Source organism: Macrotis lagotis, chromosome 1, assembly GCF_037893015.1.
Source record: "Macrotis lagotis isolate mMagLag1 chromosome 1, bilby.v1.9.chrom.fasta, whole genome shotgun sequence".
NCBI classification, from domain to species: domain Eukaryota; kingdom Metazoa; phylum Chordata; class Mammalia; order Peramelemorphia; family Peramelidae; genus Macrotis; species Macrotis lagotis.
This window is the reverse complement of record NC_133658.1, coordinates 392092994-392111924: the sequence shown is the minus strand read 5'-3', so window position 1 is coordinate 392111924 and position 18931 is coordinate 392092994. Positions and strand designations below refer to the sequence as shown.

At 39.1% G+C, this 18931-nt stretch overlaps 2 protein-coding genes across 2 annotated transcripts in view; one reads left to right on the top strand and one right to left on the bottom strand.

The window, feature by feature from the left end:
• The window catches only part of NIPAL4 (NIPA like domain containing 4), a 27965-nt gene extending 10799 nt beyond the window's left edge, over nt 1–17166 (top strand). Inside the window, exons 2-6 of the mRNA XM_074212524.1 lie at nt 6401–6640; nt 7211–7267; nt 9694–9784; nt 10619–10779; nt 11672–17166. Coding sequence (XP_074068625.1) covers nt 6401–6640; nt 7211–7267; nt 9694–9784; nt 10619–10779; nt 11672–12297 — 1175 coding nt within the window. The 3' untranslated portion in view covers nt 12298–17166. The remainder of the gene's footprint in view (nt 1–6400; nt 6641–7210; nt 7268–9693; nt 9785–10618; nt 10780–11671) is intronic.
• ADAM19 (ADAM metallopeptidase domain 19) overlaps nt 15938–18931 on the bottom strand; it is a 132539-nt gene continuing 129545 nt past the window's right edge. Inside the window, 1 exon segment of the mRNA XM_074212523.1 lies at nt 15938–18931. Coding sequence (XP_074068624.1) covers nt 18878–18931 — 54 coding nt within the window. The 3' untranslated portion in view covers nt 15938–18877.

The window sequence follows — 18931 nt, the reverse complement described above, 5'->3', positions numbered from 1 at the left end:
TTAAATCTATTTTAGCTTTAACATCTGAGATCATGATTACTACCCCTGTTTTAGGAGATTTTTACATAATGAATTCTGCTCCTGCCCTTTGTTTTATTTCTCTAGCTCTCGTTTTTATTGTTTCTAAAAGCAAAAAAAAAAAAAAAACATTTGAATTCAGATATTTAATACATTCTGTTATGTTTCCATTTTATGAGTAAATTTATCCTATTCACATTCTAAGCTATAATTTCTCATTTTGCTTTTCCCTCCTTCCTATTTTTCCTTACTGTCCTTCTCAACCTATTTATCCTATCCCTCTTCACTCATCTAATTTATTTCTACCTGCTACATTGCCCTCCTATTCCTTAATCTATCCACCCTGTAAATCCCTCCCTTATCCTCTCCCACCCTTCACCTTAATCTACCTCTTTTGAAGAGTTTCTCCTTTATCCCTCCCCCTACAAATTTATAATCTATATCCCAACTAAAAGGAGTGTAGCCTTTCTCAGTCTATCTTCTAACCTTCTTATTTAGAAATTTAGAAGACTTTTATAATGTTCTTCCTCCTAAAATCTTAAATGTTTAAGGTGTTCCTTCTTTAACCCATTTCTAATGAGAGTAAGGGACTAGCACTAACAGTCCTTCTCCCCCATCCTCCATTTATTTCTTTTGTATCAGTTCTTCCTTATGTGCCCCATTTCTGGAAAATAATTACTCCTTTTTACTCTCTCCCTCCAGAGTTTTATTTTTTAGAATTACCCTTCATACACAGTTCAGCCAGAGCCTTTCTTTCAAACTACCCAAATAATTGATGACAGTTGTAAGAGTACTGACAACATTTTCACATTTAAGAAGTAAATAATTTGACCTTATTGAGTCCCTCATAATTGGTCTTTAATGTTTACCTTATATTTTTCCTGGATCTTCTATGTCAAATTAAGTTCTGCTCTTATTGTCATAAATTCTTGAAAATCTTTCAATTTGTTAAATATCCCCCCCGATTCAGGATTATAATTAATTTTTCTGATTAAATTACACTAGGTTATATATTTTTTAAATTTTATTTATTTAAGGCAATGGGGTTAAATAACTTGCCCAAAGTCATACAACCAGGCAATTATTAAGTGTCTGAGGTGGAATTTGAATTCAGGTTCTCCTGACTTCAGGGCCAGTGCTCTATCCACTGTGCCACCTACATGCCCCTCACTAGGTTATATTGCAAGCTCAGTTCTTTTGCTCTATGGAATATAGAGTTCCAAGATCTATAGTCCTTCAGTATAGAAGCCACTACACTTAGATTTTTTTTTTATCTTGTGGCTTACAATAATTTCTCCTGGGAAACTTTAACAGTTGACTATGATATTCTTATAAATTTTCTTCCTAGGATCTCTCTCATGTAGTAATCAATGGGTTTTTTCCTATTTCTACTTTGCTTTCTTGTTCTAGAACTTCAGGGAAATTTTCCTTAATATCTTTTTTGATTAGAGCTTTCATGTAGTCCTCTTATTTTTAGATTGTCTCTCCTTAATCTGCTCTCCAGATCAGTTATATTTCTAATGAGACACTCTCTTCTATTTTTTTTAATTCTTTTGGTTTGTTTTTATTGTTTTTTGGTGTCTTAAGCCATTAGCTTCTCTCTGTCCAATTCTAGTTTTTAGGAAATAAATTTTCTTCCCTAAATTTTTCTATTCTCCATATATCAACCAGTTGGTTGATTTTATTTGGGTAATTTTCTTTGATCTTATTTTTCCCCTAATTTTCCTCAATCTCTTTTATTTGATTTTTAAAGTTCTTTATAAGTTCTTCCAAGAACTCTTTTTGGGCTTGTGATCATTTGAAGTTTCTTACTGAAAAAGGAGTGGCTTTTTATTTTTTGCTTCACTATCTTCTGAATATGAACCCAAATCTTCTCTATCCTCATATTAGCTTTCAATGACTGGGTGATTTCTCCTTCGATTACTCACTTTTATTTTGTTTTATTTTATCTTTACCAGTTTTATTATCATAATTAAATTCCAGTCCCAAGGTATGGAGAATGATGCCCAAAACTTTTCATTGTTTCTTTCTGGACTCTGTCCTGGGCTCATTCTTGGGTTTTCCTCTCCACCCTTAAGCTTTGAGCTCCCAACCACACTGTTCAGCAAATGCTCTTATCCCCTATTGTCCCTCAAGTAACTGCAAAATTCAACTGCACTCTCTGCCCTGGAACAAAAACCAGGGATGTTGCTCTCCTACAAGTGCCTGATGCCAGCTGAGTTCCCACCCCTCTGCTACTATACACACCCCAGTGCATGCTAACTCCTTCTCCCCACAGCCACAGCCCTGGACACATCTGGTCAGCACAGCTGGGCTTGGCATCCCTTGACAGAGGAACATCCTTCAATCTCCTACTGAGCCATCTGATCCTCCCACACTGTCCATGAGGTCAAAGTTCTTAAGGCTGAATCTACTTTACAACCCAGTTGCTCTAGGACTTGTTTTGTTGATTCAATTGAGTTGACCTGGAGGTGTTTGCACTTCTACTCAGCTAAACCTTCACCCCTGGGGGTGGAGTCTTCCCTGGGGTCTTCTCTAGTAGGTTGAGGAGGACAACTACAACACCCCAACTCCTATTTACTTCTGCTACTCTCACTCAAAGGGATTTTTTTATCTTTTTTTGTGGAGAAAATTTGGAGAGTTGAAATTTCTCTAACCTGTTCTACCATCTTCCAGAACACAATTCATTTTCAAAGTTTATGAGCATAGTCATATTTTAGAAATGGAGGAGTCCTTGGAAGTTTTTGAACACAGTTCTGTCATTTATCAGAAGAGGAAGCTGAGATCTAGGTAAAAGAAGTCAATAGCTCAAGCAAATTAATTATAAAATTAGTACTATAATTTAGTTCTTCTCAGTGCAGTACTCTTACCACTGAATACTGCTTCAAACTATAATTAATTCAAAGCACTCTGTGGTAACTGCCCAATAAGAAGTACAGAGTACTATAGGCAAGAAGAGAAATCAAAGACAAGTAAATATATCCTTTTCCTTTGAGGTAGTACTCATGAAGGACAAGCTAATCTTCCTATCACTATTTTCCTTAGTGAACCCATTCTGGCTCTTAGTGATCATAATTTCCCTTTCCAAAGCTTCCCCCAAAATCTGTTTAATAATCTATGTAGACTTGGAAGATCATCATCAAAATCCCTGGTTTGAAGGTTTCAAAATCTTTTTTCCCATTTTTGAAAGTCAGAAGATTGGTAAATGATGACACCAATCCCTTTATTAGTTTATTATTTTTATTCTTCAAGTAGCAGGTATTATTTATTCTCTCTCACTCCCCTCATTGAACAAATTGAAAAATTAAAAAAAAACCCAAACCTTCAATAAAGAGCGACCATATTTCCCCTTTTATGAGATGCACCCTTTTTCAAAAAATTTGAGATCTTTACAATGATTGTAGGTTTTTTTTACTTGCATTTCCCACTTTTTGTGCTTATTGTTTTTGAGCTCATTGTTTCCCAGTTGTTACTGGTGTAGTATGGCTCAGAAAAGATTTTCCTACAGTGCTGAATTCAAGTTCAAAGTGATCCAGTTTGCAAAAGTGAATGGACATCATGCTGCTATAAACATCAGTTTGATCCTCCTCCAACTGAGAAAACAATCTGAGACTCGCTAGGGTAAGAAGAAACCGTACTGAGAATGCCCATGCAGAAGAAGGGCAGGAGAGGCAAGTCAGCCAAATCGCCTGATCTAGAGAGGAAATTGAAGAGATGGATTGAAGAGCAAAGGCCATAGGAATTCCTGTGTGCACAAAGATGGTTCAGCAGGAGGCAAGAAGAATTGCTGAGGAAAAAGAAGTGACAGATTTCCAAGGGGGACACAATTGGTGCTTCAGGTTCATGAAGCTGAATGGACTAATCATGCTTCCATGCACCAGACTTGCCCAGGGAGAGCTTGTGGTCAACCCCAGTCCAGAGCACAGGCAGGAGAGCAGTCAGAGCCTCTTCTAAGATTGTTGATTTCATCATCAAACACAGATGAGGAGGAGTTCATGGATGGGAGTTTTGACAGTGATGAGGAGTTGTATGAATTTCATGATAAATAAAATGAATTCAATAACTTTGTGCAATTTTTTTTCAAACTTCAAGCCCCCAAATTAAGGTACATCTTCTACATGGGAAAATATGGTAAATCAACAAAACAAATTCCCACATTAGCCATTTTCAAAACTGCATTTTCAGAATTTTAAGTTTACCACCTCTCTTTCAAAAGATAAGTGATAAATTTCATCTGCATTATTTTTAGAGTCATTGTTTTTCATTGTGTCAATCTGAGAGCTGAAGTTTTTCAAAGTTGTTTTTCTCTATAAGATTGTTATTATTGAGTCATTTGAGTCATGTCCAACTCTTTGTGATACTATTTGGGGTTTTCTTGGCAAAGATACTGGAGTTGCCATTTCCTTCTCCAACTTATTTTACAGATGAGGATCTGAGGCAAATGGTTAAATGATTTGCCCCGAGTCATATAGTTAGTAAGTGCATAAGACTGAATTTAAACCCGTAAGTATGACTCTTTCTAACTCCAAACCCAGTGTTCCATCCACTGCTCTACCTCGTTACTCAAAAGTTTGTAAGGTAATATTTATATAAATTGTTCTAGTTTTACTCACTTTATAATCAAACTCATACAAAGCCTCCTAGGTTTCTTTCATTTCATCATTTAGGATATAATAATATTGCATTATAATCAGGTACCGTAACTTGCTTAATCATAGCTAATCAGTGGACATTCCTTTATTTTCTACTTGAGGCTACTATGAAATGAATGGCTATAAATATTTTCATTCATATATGTCCTATTCCTCTCTCTTTGATCTTTGTGGGACATAGGCAAATCAGTAGATATATAGTTGGATCAAAGGGTCTACATTATATCGTTGACTGATCTGCTGGCCACAAATCTCTCCCCACTCCAACCCATCCTCCACTTAGCTGTCAGTGATCTTCCTAAAGTGTTCTTCTGTTGAGTTCCCCTGACCATGGCACAATGGTTTATTGAGTACACATACTCAGTAAACTCCAAGGGCTCCCTGCTAAGTTCAGGGTTAAATAGAAAATCCTCTGTTTGGCTTTTAAAGCCCTTCATAACTTTTCCCGTTCCTAACTTTCTAGTCTTCTTACTCCGCACATCCCCAGACTGGAATCCAATTACTCCGGTCTTGCTATTCTTTGCACATAATATTCCAACTCCTGACTCTGAGCAGTTTCATAAGTTGCCCCCCACCCCATGTCTGAAACTCTCTCCTTCCTCATCTCTGCCTCTTGACTTCTCTGGTTTCCCCATCAAATCCCAGTTAAAATCCTACCTTATATAGGAAGCCCTTTCCAATCTTTCTTAATTCTTGTGTCTCTCCTCTATTGTTCTTTACAATTTTTCCTATTTGTTCAGCTGTATGTTTGTTGTCTCCCTTTATTAGCTTGTGAACTTCTCAAAAGCAGCAGGGATTATTTTTTCACCTTTTGTTTATCCCCAGTTTTTAGTTCATTGGCTGGTATGTAGTAGGCACTTAAGAGATGTGTTTTGACTCACTGACACACTTACAAGTTGCCTTCTAGCATGGCAAGCCTATTCTCCACCAACAGCTCCTGTTAGTGTGCCTGCTTTCATGCAGTCCTTCCCAAATGATTGTCATTTTTCTCATTGGTCAGCAGTGCCAATCAGATGGAGGTAAAACTTTAGGTTTGCATTTCTCTATTTATTAATGATTCTGGACCATTTTTCATATGAATTTTCTTCCTTTGAAAGTACCTGTTTGCATGCTTTTGCCATTTATCCAGTGGAGAATGGATACTAGGAGATCTTAAAAATTTGAATCAATTGCATGTATTATTTGAAAAAGAGAAAGAAAACAAATAAACTTGCTGCAGAGATTTTACTTACCAGCTACTTGTTTCCCTTCTCATTTTAACTGCATCGAATTTGCTGGTAAAAATCTTAATTTTATTTAATAAAAATGGTTTACTTCCTTTCCTCTGTTCTTCTCTGATTATGAATGACTACCTTATTCATAGATCTGAAAGGTAATTGCTTCCTTACTTCTCCAATTTGCTTGTTGTGGATCCATTTCAGATTTATCTTGGTATATGTAGGTGTGAAAAGTTAATTTATTCCTAATTTCTGAGAGATTGTTTTCCAAGTTTTGGTCAAATAAGCCCTTTTACCTATAATAACTAGGATCTTTGGATTTATTAACTGCATTTGTTTCTGTAAATTGTGACTAGACTGTTTTACTGATCAATTTTTTTTTAACCAACACCAAGTGATTATTACTTTGTAGTGAAGTTTAAAATCTGATACTGATAGACTTAATCTCAATATTCTTAAAGACCACAGGCAGGCAATTTCAAAGTAATTCTCTCTCTCTCAATATCCATGTAGGATCCTTCATCACCCTGTACTGCTCCTCCCAACAAGTCCTGTGCCAGATTGTCAATGACTTCGAGCCAGATGGCTCAAACAACATTACTTTGAACAGTTGGCAAGAGAAGATCAAGAAGAACTATGGCTTCTTCATTGGAGTGGGCTTGGCCATCTTGTCCAGCTTCCTCATTGGCAGCAGTGTCATCCTTAAGAAGAAGGGTCTCATTCGGCTGGTAGACAAGGGTGCCACCCGAGCTGGTAGGACTACTACTTACTGGAGTGCTGGACATTGAATCAGTAATAACATTCACTCCAACCTGCTGTGTAGGCAATCTTGAGAACTAGACTTCAGGTCTTACCAAAAGCCTATTATGTCAGATGAACAAAATCAGCAGCTAGATCACCAGTGTCAAATCTTCTTGTCTTATGTCAATGAGATATCCATAACCTTGGGTTAGTGTAACAGCTATCTTGGCACTTTTCTCCTCTCCAGAAAATAGCCAAAGAGCAGGTTAATCCCTGTACCTCTAGCAAAATGTTATCCCAGACAAAGACTGTGTGGCAAGGGTGAGTGACATTCCCAGGGTAGAGACATGGAATTTTTTTTCAAGGCAGGTCAAATTTCTTGGATTTAGTCCAGTTTTTACAGTTCTATTTCAGACTCTCTTTTTTTGAGGTTGGGGTAGAAGTCCCTCTATAGTAAAATGATTATTATATGGATCTAGTCAGGCCTTCTTTTGAAAAAATCAATTCTGGAAACCATATGTATGCCCTCTCTTTTATTGACTGTTTTATTAAGCCTTTAACTATTTTTCTTTCCTTTTCTAGTGGATGGAGGCTTTGGCTACCTCAAGGATAAAATGTGGTGGGCTGGATTTCTGACCAGTAAGTTTGTATTACTAATCATGGAAAGGAGCTGATGGGAAGAATGGAGGGACCAATTTCCATCCTGTTGCATCTAGACCAAGCAAACTAGAATCCTAGGGAATCATTTTGCATGTGTTTTGGTTATCATTTGCCATAGATAAACTTTTTGCCAAAAAAACTTTAATGAATTCAGATTACATCAATCATCTTTGACCCCAAAACAAATTACAATACCAGTGTCTGGAGAGCTGTTCATGGATGAACATTTGATCTAGAAGGTTAATTAAAATACGAATCATAGAAATTTGAAGGAAACTTAGTACAGAGACAGAACTCTAAAGTTGGAAGAGACTTTTACAGATCATTTAATCCAATTCCTTGTAGTCCTTCCCAAGACTATCTTGACATATAACTCTGCTGATAATAAAAGAGTAGGACTGGAATCTCTCAAGATTTTACTATGTCATTAATAGACTTACCTTTTTCTTTTTATAAAGTTGAGCTAAATTAGCCCAAACCTCCAGACAATACACATCTCTTTGTCCTTCTTTGCTTCCAACTCACTTTTTCTATCTCCTAAACTCTGATCCTTCACACAGGTAGTCAATAAAAGTCAAGTCAAGTCATTTATTCAATGTATAATAATAATAATAATAATAATAATAATAATAATAATAATATGCCAGACACTGTGCTAATCATTGAGGATAAAAATGAAAGGCAAAAAAAAAAAGTTTCCTGCTCTCAGACAGCTTTGATAAATAGATAGAGATGTATGTGTGTATGTATACATGTATGTTTACATATATGTGTATGTATATATGAAATGTGTGTATGTATATTTTTCATATGCATATATGAAAAAGTAGAGATAATCTCAGAGTGAAGTCATTGAGGGTTGAGAAAGGCTCCTGTCATAAAATGGGCCTTTAACTGAGATTTGAAGGAAGCCAGAGAAGCCAGGAGTTGAGTTAAAGAGGAAGAAAGTTCCAGAATAGGAGACAGTCAAGGAAAATGCCTGGAGACAGGAGTTGGCATGACCCATGTAAGGAAGAGCAAGGAGACCAGTGTACAATGGGGTTGGGAAAGAGGGTGAATAAGAAGAAAGAAGACTAGAAGGATAGGAAGAGCTTGAAAATCAAACAGGATTTTATATTGATCTTGGAGGTAAGATGGAACCCCAGGAGTTGATTGAATAAGGGGAGAGACAGGATCAGATTTGTGTTTTAGGAAAATCAATCTAACAACTGAGTAGACTTGGGAGAAACCCCCAGCAGGCTATTTCAATAGTCCAGATGTGAGACTATGAAATCCTTCATAAGAAAGTAAGAGTGTCAGTGCAGGTAATAAGGACCAGAGCTGGGATTTTAACTCAGGTCCTCTGTTTTCAAATACTCAAAGACCTTTTCACCATACCACATTGCCTTTCTTAGGCCAGATCCTCAAATACACCTACAGAGGATTGCCAATTGGAAATTCAAGTAACAAGACATAAGGACCTTCAAAAACCAAAAGACTTTGTCAACTTCTGAACACAAAATCCCAGTGCAGTACCATGGAAAGAAGTTAACTTGGAGGCAGAAGATATATATTAACTGTACACATCATAGTTCTTCTTTTGAATTTATTGTCTTTATTTGTCTATACTATCCATCAATCATCTATCTCTCTCTGTGAGAGAGACAGATAATAGGACTTGTATAGGAAAAAGAAAATTCTTTGTAAATTGTAAAACACTAGAGAAATATGAGCAATTATTGCCTATTTTAATGGGAAAGGTGATTTATTGGAGAAACAAAGACCTTGAGAATTGAGATAAACAGAGAGCACTGACATTGCATCCAGAGGTTTGGGGTTTTAAACCCAGCTCCTCCACTTAACACCTATATAAGGCATTGGCTCAGTGATCTCCACTCTCTAGTTCCAAGTTTCTTGTTCTGTAAAAAAGCTGGTCCCATAGTTTTTTTCCAACTCTAAGTCTGTGGACAGCTATGGCTCTTTGCCATTGCTAGTAATACTCTCTAGAACTTACCTTTTAAAGGTGTTTTGGTGTCAGGAGACCCCTTGAGGCTGCAGAAATGGCTTTCATGAGACCCCTACCTAAATATAAACAGTACCAGCATTTGGTTGGACTTCTTCCTATGCTTGCCTATGCATTTTTACTGCAAGGTGCAATCTGTACGTCAACAAGTTATGTATTAAGTGCTTACAGTGTCCAGGTACTTTGGACTTAGGTTTACAATTAGGGTTACAAAGGCAAAAAGACAGCCTCAAGGAGATCACATTCTGATGAGGGAGATAGACATTACTCAAACTGAGTACATGCAAAATAAATGGAGAAAATCTTATTAAAAAGCAGCTAGAGCAATAGGAAAAGTTTTAGATCTCAATGCTTCATTAATGTCTTATTTCCTCTCTTCCCCTCCACCTCTTCTTATTTTCAGTGGGTCTAGGTGAAGCTGCCAACTTTGGGGCCTACATATTTGCTCCTGCGACAGTCGTCACTCCACTGGGAGCACTGAGTGTTCTTATAAGGTCATTATGAGTAAATAAATGCCTTTCTAGTTTTTTGCTCTTTTCTCATTTGTGGGTCATTACTATATGTATTTGGATAAGGCTCTTTTAGAATGACTTTTCATGCCAAGAATGTGCCTTAGCCTCGGTTTCCCCAGAAAAGATGCTCTTTAGCACTCTTCAACAAAGAATGTGGAAACAATCTTGGTTTTTGGAGTCATAGGACATGGGCTAGACCACTGAGCAGGTCATTTATCTCTCTGGGTCTTCACTTCTCCCCTTGTAAAATTAAAATATTGGACTAGATCTCACTTGTCTGTGTCATGGATCCCTTTGGCAGTTGATGAAGCCTGGATCCCTTCCCAGAACACTGTTTATAAACGATTGAAAGAAATGATCAATTCTAGTTAGAGGTTAGTGAAAATAAAAATGTAATTTTTTTTCATCCAAGTTCATGGACCTATTGAAATTTATCCAGGCAATCCCAAATTAAGATCTCCTGGATTAGTTTTCAATCCCAAATCCTATACTCCTGATTCAGTTCAGAAAGTAAAATTTAAGAACAAACAGCTTAGATAATTGACATAAATAGTGTAATCAGTCAATGTTTGCATGCCTACCTTTATGGGTAGAAGTGAAAATGGTTGTCAAAGAAATCAAACCAATATGCTTTTCTAATCACCAGCATCTGTAGTTACTCTTCTTAGACAAATTCTGATTTCTAAAGCAGGATTAATGGTTTGAAACAGTTTTTCTTTTGGCTCATTCCTGTTTCCCTTATTTCATGGCCTTTTCACAGGCAATAGATTCCCTATACTACACTCTGATACCTTTCTTTTTTGTCTTTCTGTGTAGTGCCATGTTATCATATTACTTTCTGGGTGAGCGACTGAACTTGTTGGGGAAGTTGGGTTGCATGATCTCCATAGCGGGCAGTTCAGTGATGGTGATTCATGCCCCTGAGGAAGAGAAGATCAAGACGATGAATGAAATGGCTTCAAAGCTGAAGGACACAGGTGAGTCCTTCCTTTGTCCTTCCACACATTGTTGCTGTTCACTCATTCAGTCATATCTGACTCTGCATAACCTTGCATGGAGTTTTCTTGACAGAGTTACTGGAATGGTTTGTCATTTCCTTCAGCTCATTTTACAGATGAGGAAACTGAAAAAAAATAAGGTTAAGTGACAACCAATGGTGTGTGAACCTGGATTTGAACCAGAGTTGCTCTAAAGTTGGGAAATGCTAGGGAATGTAGATGTTTGTTCTCATTTTGTTCTGTTTGGTGTGCTAATTTCTGGATCACTAGAGGAAGACTAGTAAAAGAAATTTGTTGGGTGGATACTTGTTAATGTATATTTGTATTTGTATGTAAGTGCAGGTTAGGGGGAAAATTGGTCACTGAGGACTTAATCCTGGAATCACACGTTTGTCTGAGGACTCTTCTTTGGGGACCTTTATAATGAGGCTTCTAGCCCCCCCCTACTTCAGAAGCAGTCCTCTACTTCAGAGCGGGGGAGATTATCCTGTGACTATTAGCTAGTCTACTGACCACATGGTGAAGAAACAGACTTTTAAATGACTACTGAGCCAGAACTGGACTTGCATTCGAAAGACATAACCAGGCAGAGTGAGGTCCCATGCCTTTCTCTTCCTGACTGCATTCTAAGTAAGGAGGTGAGGACTACTTTAAGTCTCAGTCTGGGTAGGGAGTGAGAGTTAGCAAAGTTAACAGGCTCATCAAGCTTTCATGAGTTCCCAGAACTGAGACTTCCTTGACCAGTTCTCCTGACCTGTGCCCCAGTCCACTTGCAAGACTGGTTTAAAAGCATCCTTGGTTTGTGAAACACTTTCTGTGTTTTCCCAAGATCTAGTGTTGAGATTCAAGCTGTTTCCCTTCCTTCCTGCAGGCTTCATTGTGTTTGCTGTGATCCTAGTGGTGAGCTCTCTTATCCTCATCTTCATCATTGCCCCACGCTATGGACAGAAGAACATCCTCATTTATATCGCCATCTGTTCTGTGATGGGAGCCTTCTCTGTCTGTGCTGTCAAAGGCATGGGAATTGCCATCAAGGGCTTCTTCCAAGGACAGCCAGTTCTCCGGCACCCTCTTTCATATTGCCTTGGGCTAATCCTGGCAGTTTCTCTCCCTGTACAGGTCAACTTCCTTAACAGGGCTCTAGATATCTTCAATACCTCTTTAGTGTTTCCCATCTACTACGTGACCTTTACTAGTACAGTCATCACTTCTTCCATCATCCTCTTCAAGGAATGGAACAGTATGTCAATTGTGGACATCCTGGGCACAATCTCAGGCTTTGTTACAATTATCTTGGGAGTGTTCTTGCTCCATGCTTTTAAGGACCTCGATGTTAGCTGGGCAAGCCTTCCCCATACCTTCAAAAATCCAATCCCACCTCCCACCCCTGAGCCCACAATCATCAAGCTGGAAGACAAAGATGTCCTTGTGGACAACATAGAAATGGCCACACCTTCACCCGAGGAGAAACCCAAAGTTTTCACAATCCACACCTAAAACTTTTAATTGATATATATATGAGAGGATAGATTCTATTAGCCCATCTAATCCCAGAGCAATCTAATGATTTCAAATATTACAACAAGAGGCAGGATGCTCTTTTCCTAACAGTGTGGTTTTATACCTCATTAATATTTCCAGGAGAAAGTAACTTCCACTTGTTTAGAGCCTGGTCATATATTGACTTCCTGGAAACACAAAGACTCAATGTCCATACTGTGTGGTTTGTATTGGTGCACTATCTATTCCTCCTTTCCCCATAGTCCCTCAGGCCTCTAGAAAGACCTTTTTTAAAAAAATCTTCTACCTTCCATGTCAATGACAGTTGCCCACATTGACAAGGGGAGGAGAGAACTTGACCCTTTGAATGTATTAGAATCCAGTTGATTTTGTGGGGTGTTGTAAAACCAAGAGGTTCTCAGTATTGACCTTCACAAAGAAACATAAGCTACATCATTCCTCACTCTAGGACTGAGACATATTGGCTCTGAGTGGAATGAGAATGGATTCCCTGTTCAAATCTCATATGGACATAATATGAACTAGAGTGTAAAAAGTTCAATGTTTGCTATGTCATCTTCAGATATTTGCTTCTCTCTTCACTCCAATGTTACAAAAGGGAGATGACAGGTAGACATCAAAGGTCTAAACCAGGTTAAGGATAATAACCAATAGGTCTCAAACCTATTGGGAAGTTAGAGGAATGTCTACTCTAAGCAAGGGATGACTTCCCTCACTGGAATGGGCAGATGAGAAATATGTTCCAATGGCCATGAAGGCAATTGAAACAGGTATTGTGAAGCATTTAGAGCTTGGTCAGACATGGAAGAATACAAGATCATCCATTGCATTTCAGGCCATTGCCAGTCATCCTGACTTTAGTCCTGTCACTGAACTTCAATGACTCTGAAAGAGAGTGTGAGACTGATGGACTTTGTGCAACTCTGCCTCCTTAAATCCAATTGACATGCAAGTCAAGACATCATCTGTGATGTCATTGATCCTCTTTGAAACAAAGGACAAACAACAACCCAAGGGAAGTGGACCTCCGCTTGACTTTGTTCTGAGAAAGTCACCTTGTGACTCAGGGAAAAGCATGGAGCAAAAGAAATATTTTTTAAAAGAAACAAAAGGGAAAACAAAGAGAAGTCAAGAGCGAAGTTAATCTCCTCGATTTATAGCTCAGTGGTTGACATCCGCTGTCTGTCTCTCTGCTGGCATGCTGAGGTACCAGTCACCAAGGAGGTCATACAATGACCTCTAGATCCAAACAAAAGACTTGTCACTACCAAATTCTGAATTAGCTGGTGTGTGTTCCTTTGCTTATAGTTCATCTTTTTGTCTTGGAAGGAGAATTGACAGGTGTTCCATGCTGCTTTGCTCTTAAAAAATGTCTTGGCTTCTGAAATGGAATCTGGAGAAGTGTTTTAGTTCCTGTTCCTCTTTAGGAAATAAATAAGACATGATATTTTGGAAATGAGAAGAAAAGGAACAAACATGGGAGGTGAGGGTTAGAGGGAAACATTACTGAAGCTGGCAGATTTACACTCATTTATTCTGGACCCAAACCAAGCACTTTGCTGTTGCCTCAATGACCCAGCTTCCTGGTTAGCAAAAGTGTGCCTTGGATCTGGATGACCTTGTGGGCACACAGGCTGGGTGCACACCTTGGCAGGGTGCACTCAATTCCCTGATGCTGGCTGCTGTTTTCTCTCCTCCAGATACTGCCAAATGGCCAGTCCCTGCCAATGAGCTGCCTTCAAAGGCAGCCACCTGGGTATAAATACCCAGCTCCAACAGCTGCGGCCGCCTCATGTTCCATCACTCCCCACTCCCTTCCCCCAAGATGACTGAGTGCGAGCTCATCAGAGCAGCTGCCAGCACCAGGATCCTGGCTGAGCTACAGTGTCAGGGACCTTCCGATGAATGGGTTGGGCTCCGGGAGGACTGGCTGATTTCCCCTATCTTGTCTCCCTTTCTTGTGTCCCTGCTGCAGAAGTAGAGGGATTGGTGCAGAGCCATGTGGGGGAAATAAATTATGGTATCTGGCTCAAGATAATAGTAAGGACAACTCTTTCTTAATACTCAGATGATGCCATGGTTATGAGTATTGTCCCCTTGGCCATTGCTGTTTACCATGGGATGTGTGCTTATACACTCAAGACCCAGACAGATGAAAGGAGCTTCTCAGAGATCTGATGGTCTCTATGGGAAAGTTTATGGCTATGCCTCTAGTGCAAGGGTAGGGAAACTTTTTTCTATCCAATGCCATTTGGATATTTAAAACATCATTCGCAGGTCAAACAAAATTAGCCTGCTATATTTGGTCAAACATTCAATTAATTCACTCCTAAAAAGCTCTTGGATTTGTCAGATTTTGAGTCCCACCTGTAGTTATCTCGGCAGCACCAGACCAAATGATTTTACAGGCAGGACTTTCGGGTTCCTGCCCTGGAGTTTGAATTTCCTCATTTGCAATGAATGTGAATTTCTGTCAAGGCCTAAATCTATTTACTTTTTGTACTTCAGAAGAACCTCACACCCTCTGGGATTAAAAGTGTAACTGTGGGAACAGAGGACAAAAGCTTTCATATTTCTCAAAAACCGATCCCCATGCCCTTGGCAATCTTAGAAGCAGTGGATCTCAACTAAAGGCGTCTATACTACTTATAAGTAAGTCACTGGATATCTCAAGATTTTTCCTGATATTCCAACCTATCCCACTTTTGCTTATCAGGAAGAGAAAAGTTTTCTTTAAGTAAGATTAAGTTGGCCACAATCTTATCTCGAGGGGCAGCACAGTATAAGGGGTAGCATGTAGCAGGTAGACCTGGGTTCAAATCCTACCTCTGACACAAACTAGCAGTATGAACTTGGATAAGTCACCAGACTTCTCTGGGCTCAATTTCTTAATCTAAAAATCAGAATAATGGCATCTACCTCACAGGTAAGAGGTTTAAATGAGATAATGTATGGGAAATGTTCTGTAAACCTTAAGGTACTATATAAATGTAAGCTGCTATTTTTATTTTTGCTATCTTGGATATCATTTGGAGAATATTCATCAGCTCCCCCTTTACTTTTCTATTCTAAAGCAGCCTTAGGCCATCTATAATCCAATTTTCTAAGGTAGACTAGGCCCAATTCAAGGCTTATTACCCTAAATGGGATGGTTCTAAAATAGATTTCATTAAGAGACAACCTCACAAAGTGGAAAAAAAAACCATTTCACAGGGAGTCAAGTCCTGGTTTCCTAATCCCATCTGTACTACCAATCTGCAATATGACCTTGAATATGTCCCTTCCCTTCTTTGGACTTGATTGTCTCAGTATAAATTAAGCATGTCGGACTCTCTAATGTTTTAGTCCTGGGATCTCTTTATATTCTTTAAATTATTCATGACCCCACAAAGAGCTTTTGTTTGGGTAGATTTTTTCTATCAATATTTACCACATTAGAAATAAAATGTTTTATGGAGCTGCTAGGTGGTGCAGTGGATAGAGCACTGACCCTGGAGTCAGGAGTACCTGAGTTCAAATCTGCCTCAGACACATAATAATTACCTAGCTGTGTGGCCTTGGGTAAGCCCCTTAACCCTATTGGCCTTGCAAAAAAACCCTAAAAAAAGAAATAAAATGTTTTAGTATCATTATGAAAATAGCTTTGATCTCTTGTGTTCCCTGAAAAGAGCCTTAGGAACTCACAGTGGTCCTTAGATCACACTTGGAGAACCCCTGGACTAGATGATTTCTGAGGCTCCTTTCTGCTCTAACTCCACTGGTGGATGGTCTTTGTCCTTTTGCTTCTCTAGGTTGAAGCAGTTTACCATTTCAAATTAAGATCAGGCGGCTTGGTTTCATTGGTATTTTCTACTTTTCCCAGTCTTTCAAAGACATATAGAGACAACTAGTCCTATACTGTATAGAAAAATAGCCCCCTCTCCTGGTGAAATGGAAGTCTAGGCTTCCTTCCTTGTGAATTAGAATATTTATGTTCTACTCTGAAGACCTTTAAGTGGCTTGGATGTAACCTTTTTAAATGCACTGGGGAGCTCTCCACAGATGAGCAGCTGTTGGTAAGAATCCCAGGAGTGGGATGCTCTGGGATTGTTTTGATATAGGCTGGATTTGCAAGACAACTCACGCGGCATTTCAAATGGCAAACCATAATTCATTTTAATTAAATATAAACAAGGAAAAAGGCACAATGATTTGTATTATTCAAGTATTTTGCATAGGTGTACAAATATCAATTGTAAACAAGTAATAAGTGAATCAAGGAGAAAGGTTGTGTAAAATCTCCCAAATCAAAAGAAAACTTCACGAATGCCCTATAGCCTTGATACATATCAATAAGCAAATGCATAACATGTTCATAATCTCTCTCACTCTCTCACACACATTTAACCAGTCACACATCCACATGCACATGTACTAAAAGTTTACTTTGGAAGTTCTGCTTTTGGAAAGTCTCAGCCTACAACTTCCAAAAAGACTGGGGTACCTTTCCAGTTGGTTTCTGAATTTTATATTCCCTGGGATTTTCTTGGGCTTGTATATCCTGAGCAATGCTTCTCAGGCATGGTAGGGAAATGGGAATCAGGGTAGAAGGGCAGTGATTAAAACTCTGCAAGCCTGAGATTCTATCAGCTTGACCTGTGCCTCTAGAAGACAACACATGGGACAGAGATCTTGACAAAATTAATCCATTTCCAGTTCCCAATGCCCTTTTATGTGACTAGGGAATAGGAAGAAGAGGTCTTTAAAAAAACAACAAATCACTAGTTTCCATGTTTCAGGTAGAAATGATTTTAGGATTAAATGGTTGACTTGCCCTACTCCCATCAACTAGACATCTCAGCTGCCCATCTCCAATAATTAAGGATTAGGAGAGAGGCTAGAGAAAACAGCTGGCTTAACCACTGTAATCTCTGCCAATGTACAAATGGCTAATGAAGCCATTGTTCTTTTCATTGTCTCCCTGAGACATAAATATTCTTTTCTGAGCTAGCTCCCACAGACCTGTGAAGAACTGGGTCATTTAGGATGAACCGTTTATAAAGGGCCCATGAGAATGCAGCAGGGAAGAACACTGCAGCAATATTCCAAATGGAGTTGTCAGCTAGATACACTTCTGGGTCTTTTGCTAAGGGGAATATTTTTCTGAGTTGGGAAATTCAAAGGATGAATATCTGACTAGAAAGGACTGAACATTAGGTAAAAGAAACCTGATCAGGTCACATGGCAATTCCTTAGATTCACACTGGAAACCAAAAATATCTGCCTTTACCACTGACTTCATAAAGCAAAAATAAACTGAGTGGGGGTGGGGGAACATCATTGATGAATCTATCTTGCCAATCCATTTCCAGTCTGCAATCCTGAGATCTGATACCAGGAAGCCTAAAACATAAAGATAAACACAGATTTAAAAGCAAGACCCTTCCTGCAGTTTTAGGGAATTACTAATAAACCCTGAGGATAGCTATACGCACCACATCCCTGGGGAAACAGGGCTTGATACTGTCCATTCACAAAGCACCACTCATCATTATAGTTGAAGGCCTGGGCCTAGGTGAGGTGGGGGAGCAGGGAATCACACAATGGAACTCCAGGGTAGCTAGTGCTAGAATGGAATGTACCTGATATGCACCAAGGAGGAGAAGAGGCCCAATCCATTGGTACTCATGACCTTTGGCATTATCATTATGGCTCAGAGGAGGCATAACTATGACACTCCCCCCTGCTGTCTATGTTATTGTAGATGGAGCGGTTAACTTAACTGTAGTACCTATCTGAGTCAAAAATGACCCACATGAATTATGGAGAAGGACAAAAGGGAGTAGGGAAAGGGAAGTACTCAGACCTCCACAGGATATGCATCACACACAAATTAAAAAAATCAACACAAAGCATCCCAACTTAAGATGGCTCCTGTGACCTGGCACACCTTGATCACAATAGGGATTTTGCTTTGGTTCTTCTCTGGGTATTAGGATTCCCTGGAGATGAACCACTTGTTCCAATTTCTTAGAGAGGGCGTGGAAGACATGGATGGTCCACCCCCCACCCCCCACAAAGCTTCAGGCTGGGTTCTCCAAGCTGAGTCTTGATATGAGATGGCTTAGGAGAGATGTTTCATCCCTCATTAGCCTGATTCTCCTTCATTGCTGATCTTGGAGGGCTCAGGTGACCAATGGAAGGTAAGTGACCCAATCTTTGCAGATATACTGAGTGACTGACAGTCAGGTGAAGTCAATGTTCATCTTCTTTCCCAGGCTCCTATTCTCTTCCTTTCCTCAAATCATATATTGCACAAAACAACATTTAATTTTGTTAGAAATAAGTCACTCTGGGCTTCCAAAAGAAGCTAGAACATATTGAGTTTGGGTCAAAATATCCACGAATTGGAGGTGATGAGGTTGAAGGTGGGAGGGAGGGGAGGAGGTAAGTTAAGTAAGATGGCAAGTGACTAGATAAGGTTCTGCCTGATTACAAGGCCACGACATCTTCTGTGATATCCAAGGTCTTCATGGAAAAAGAGAAATCCGGTTGGAAATCAAGTAAAGTGTTGGTTTTAGATTTTTGAGCTAGTTACTCCTCCAGCCCTCTGGGTTCTGAAATCTGGGAA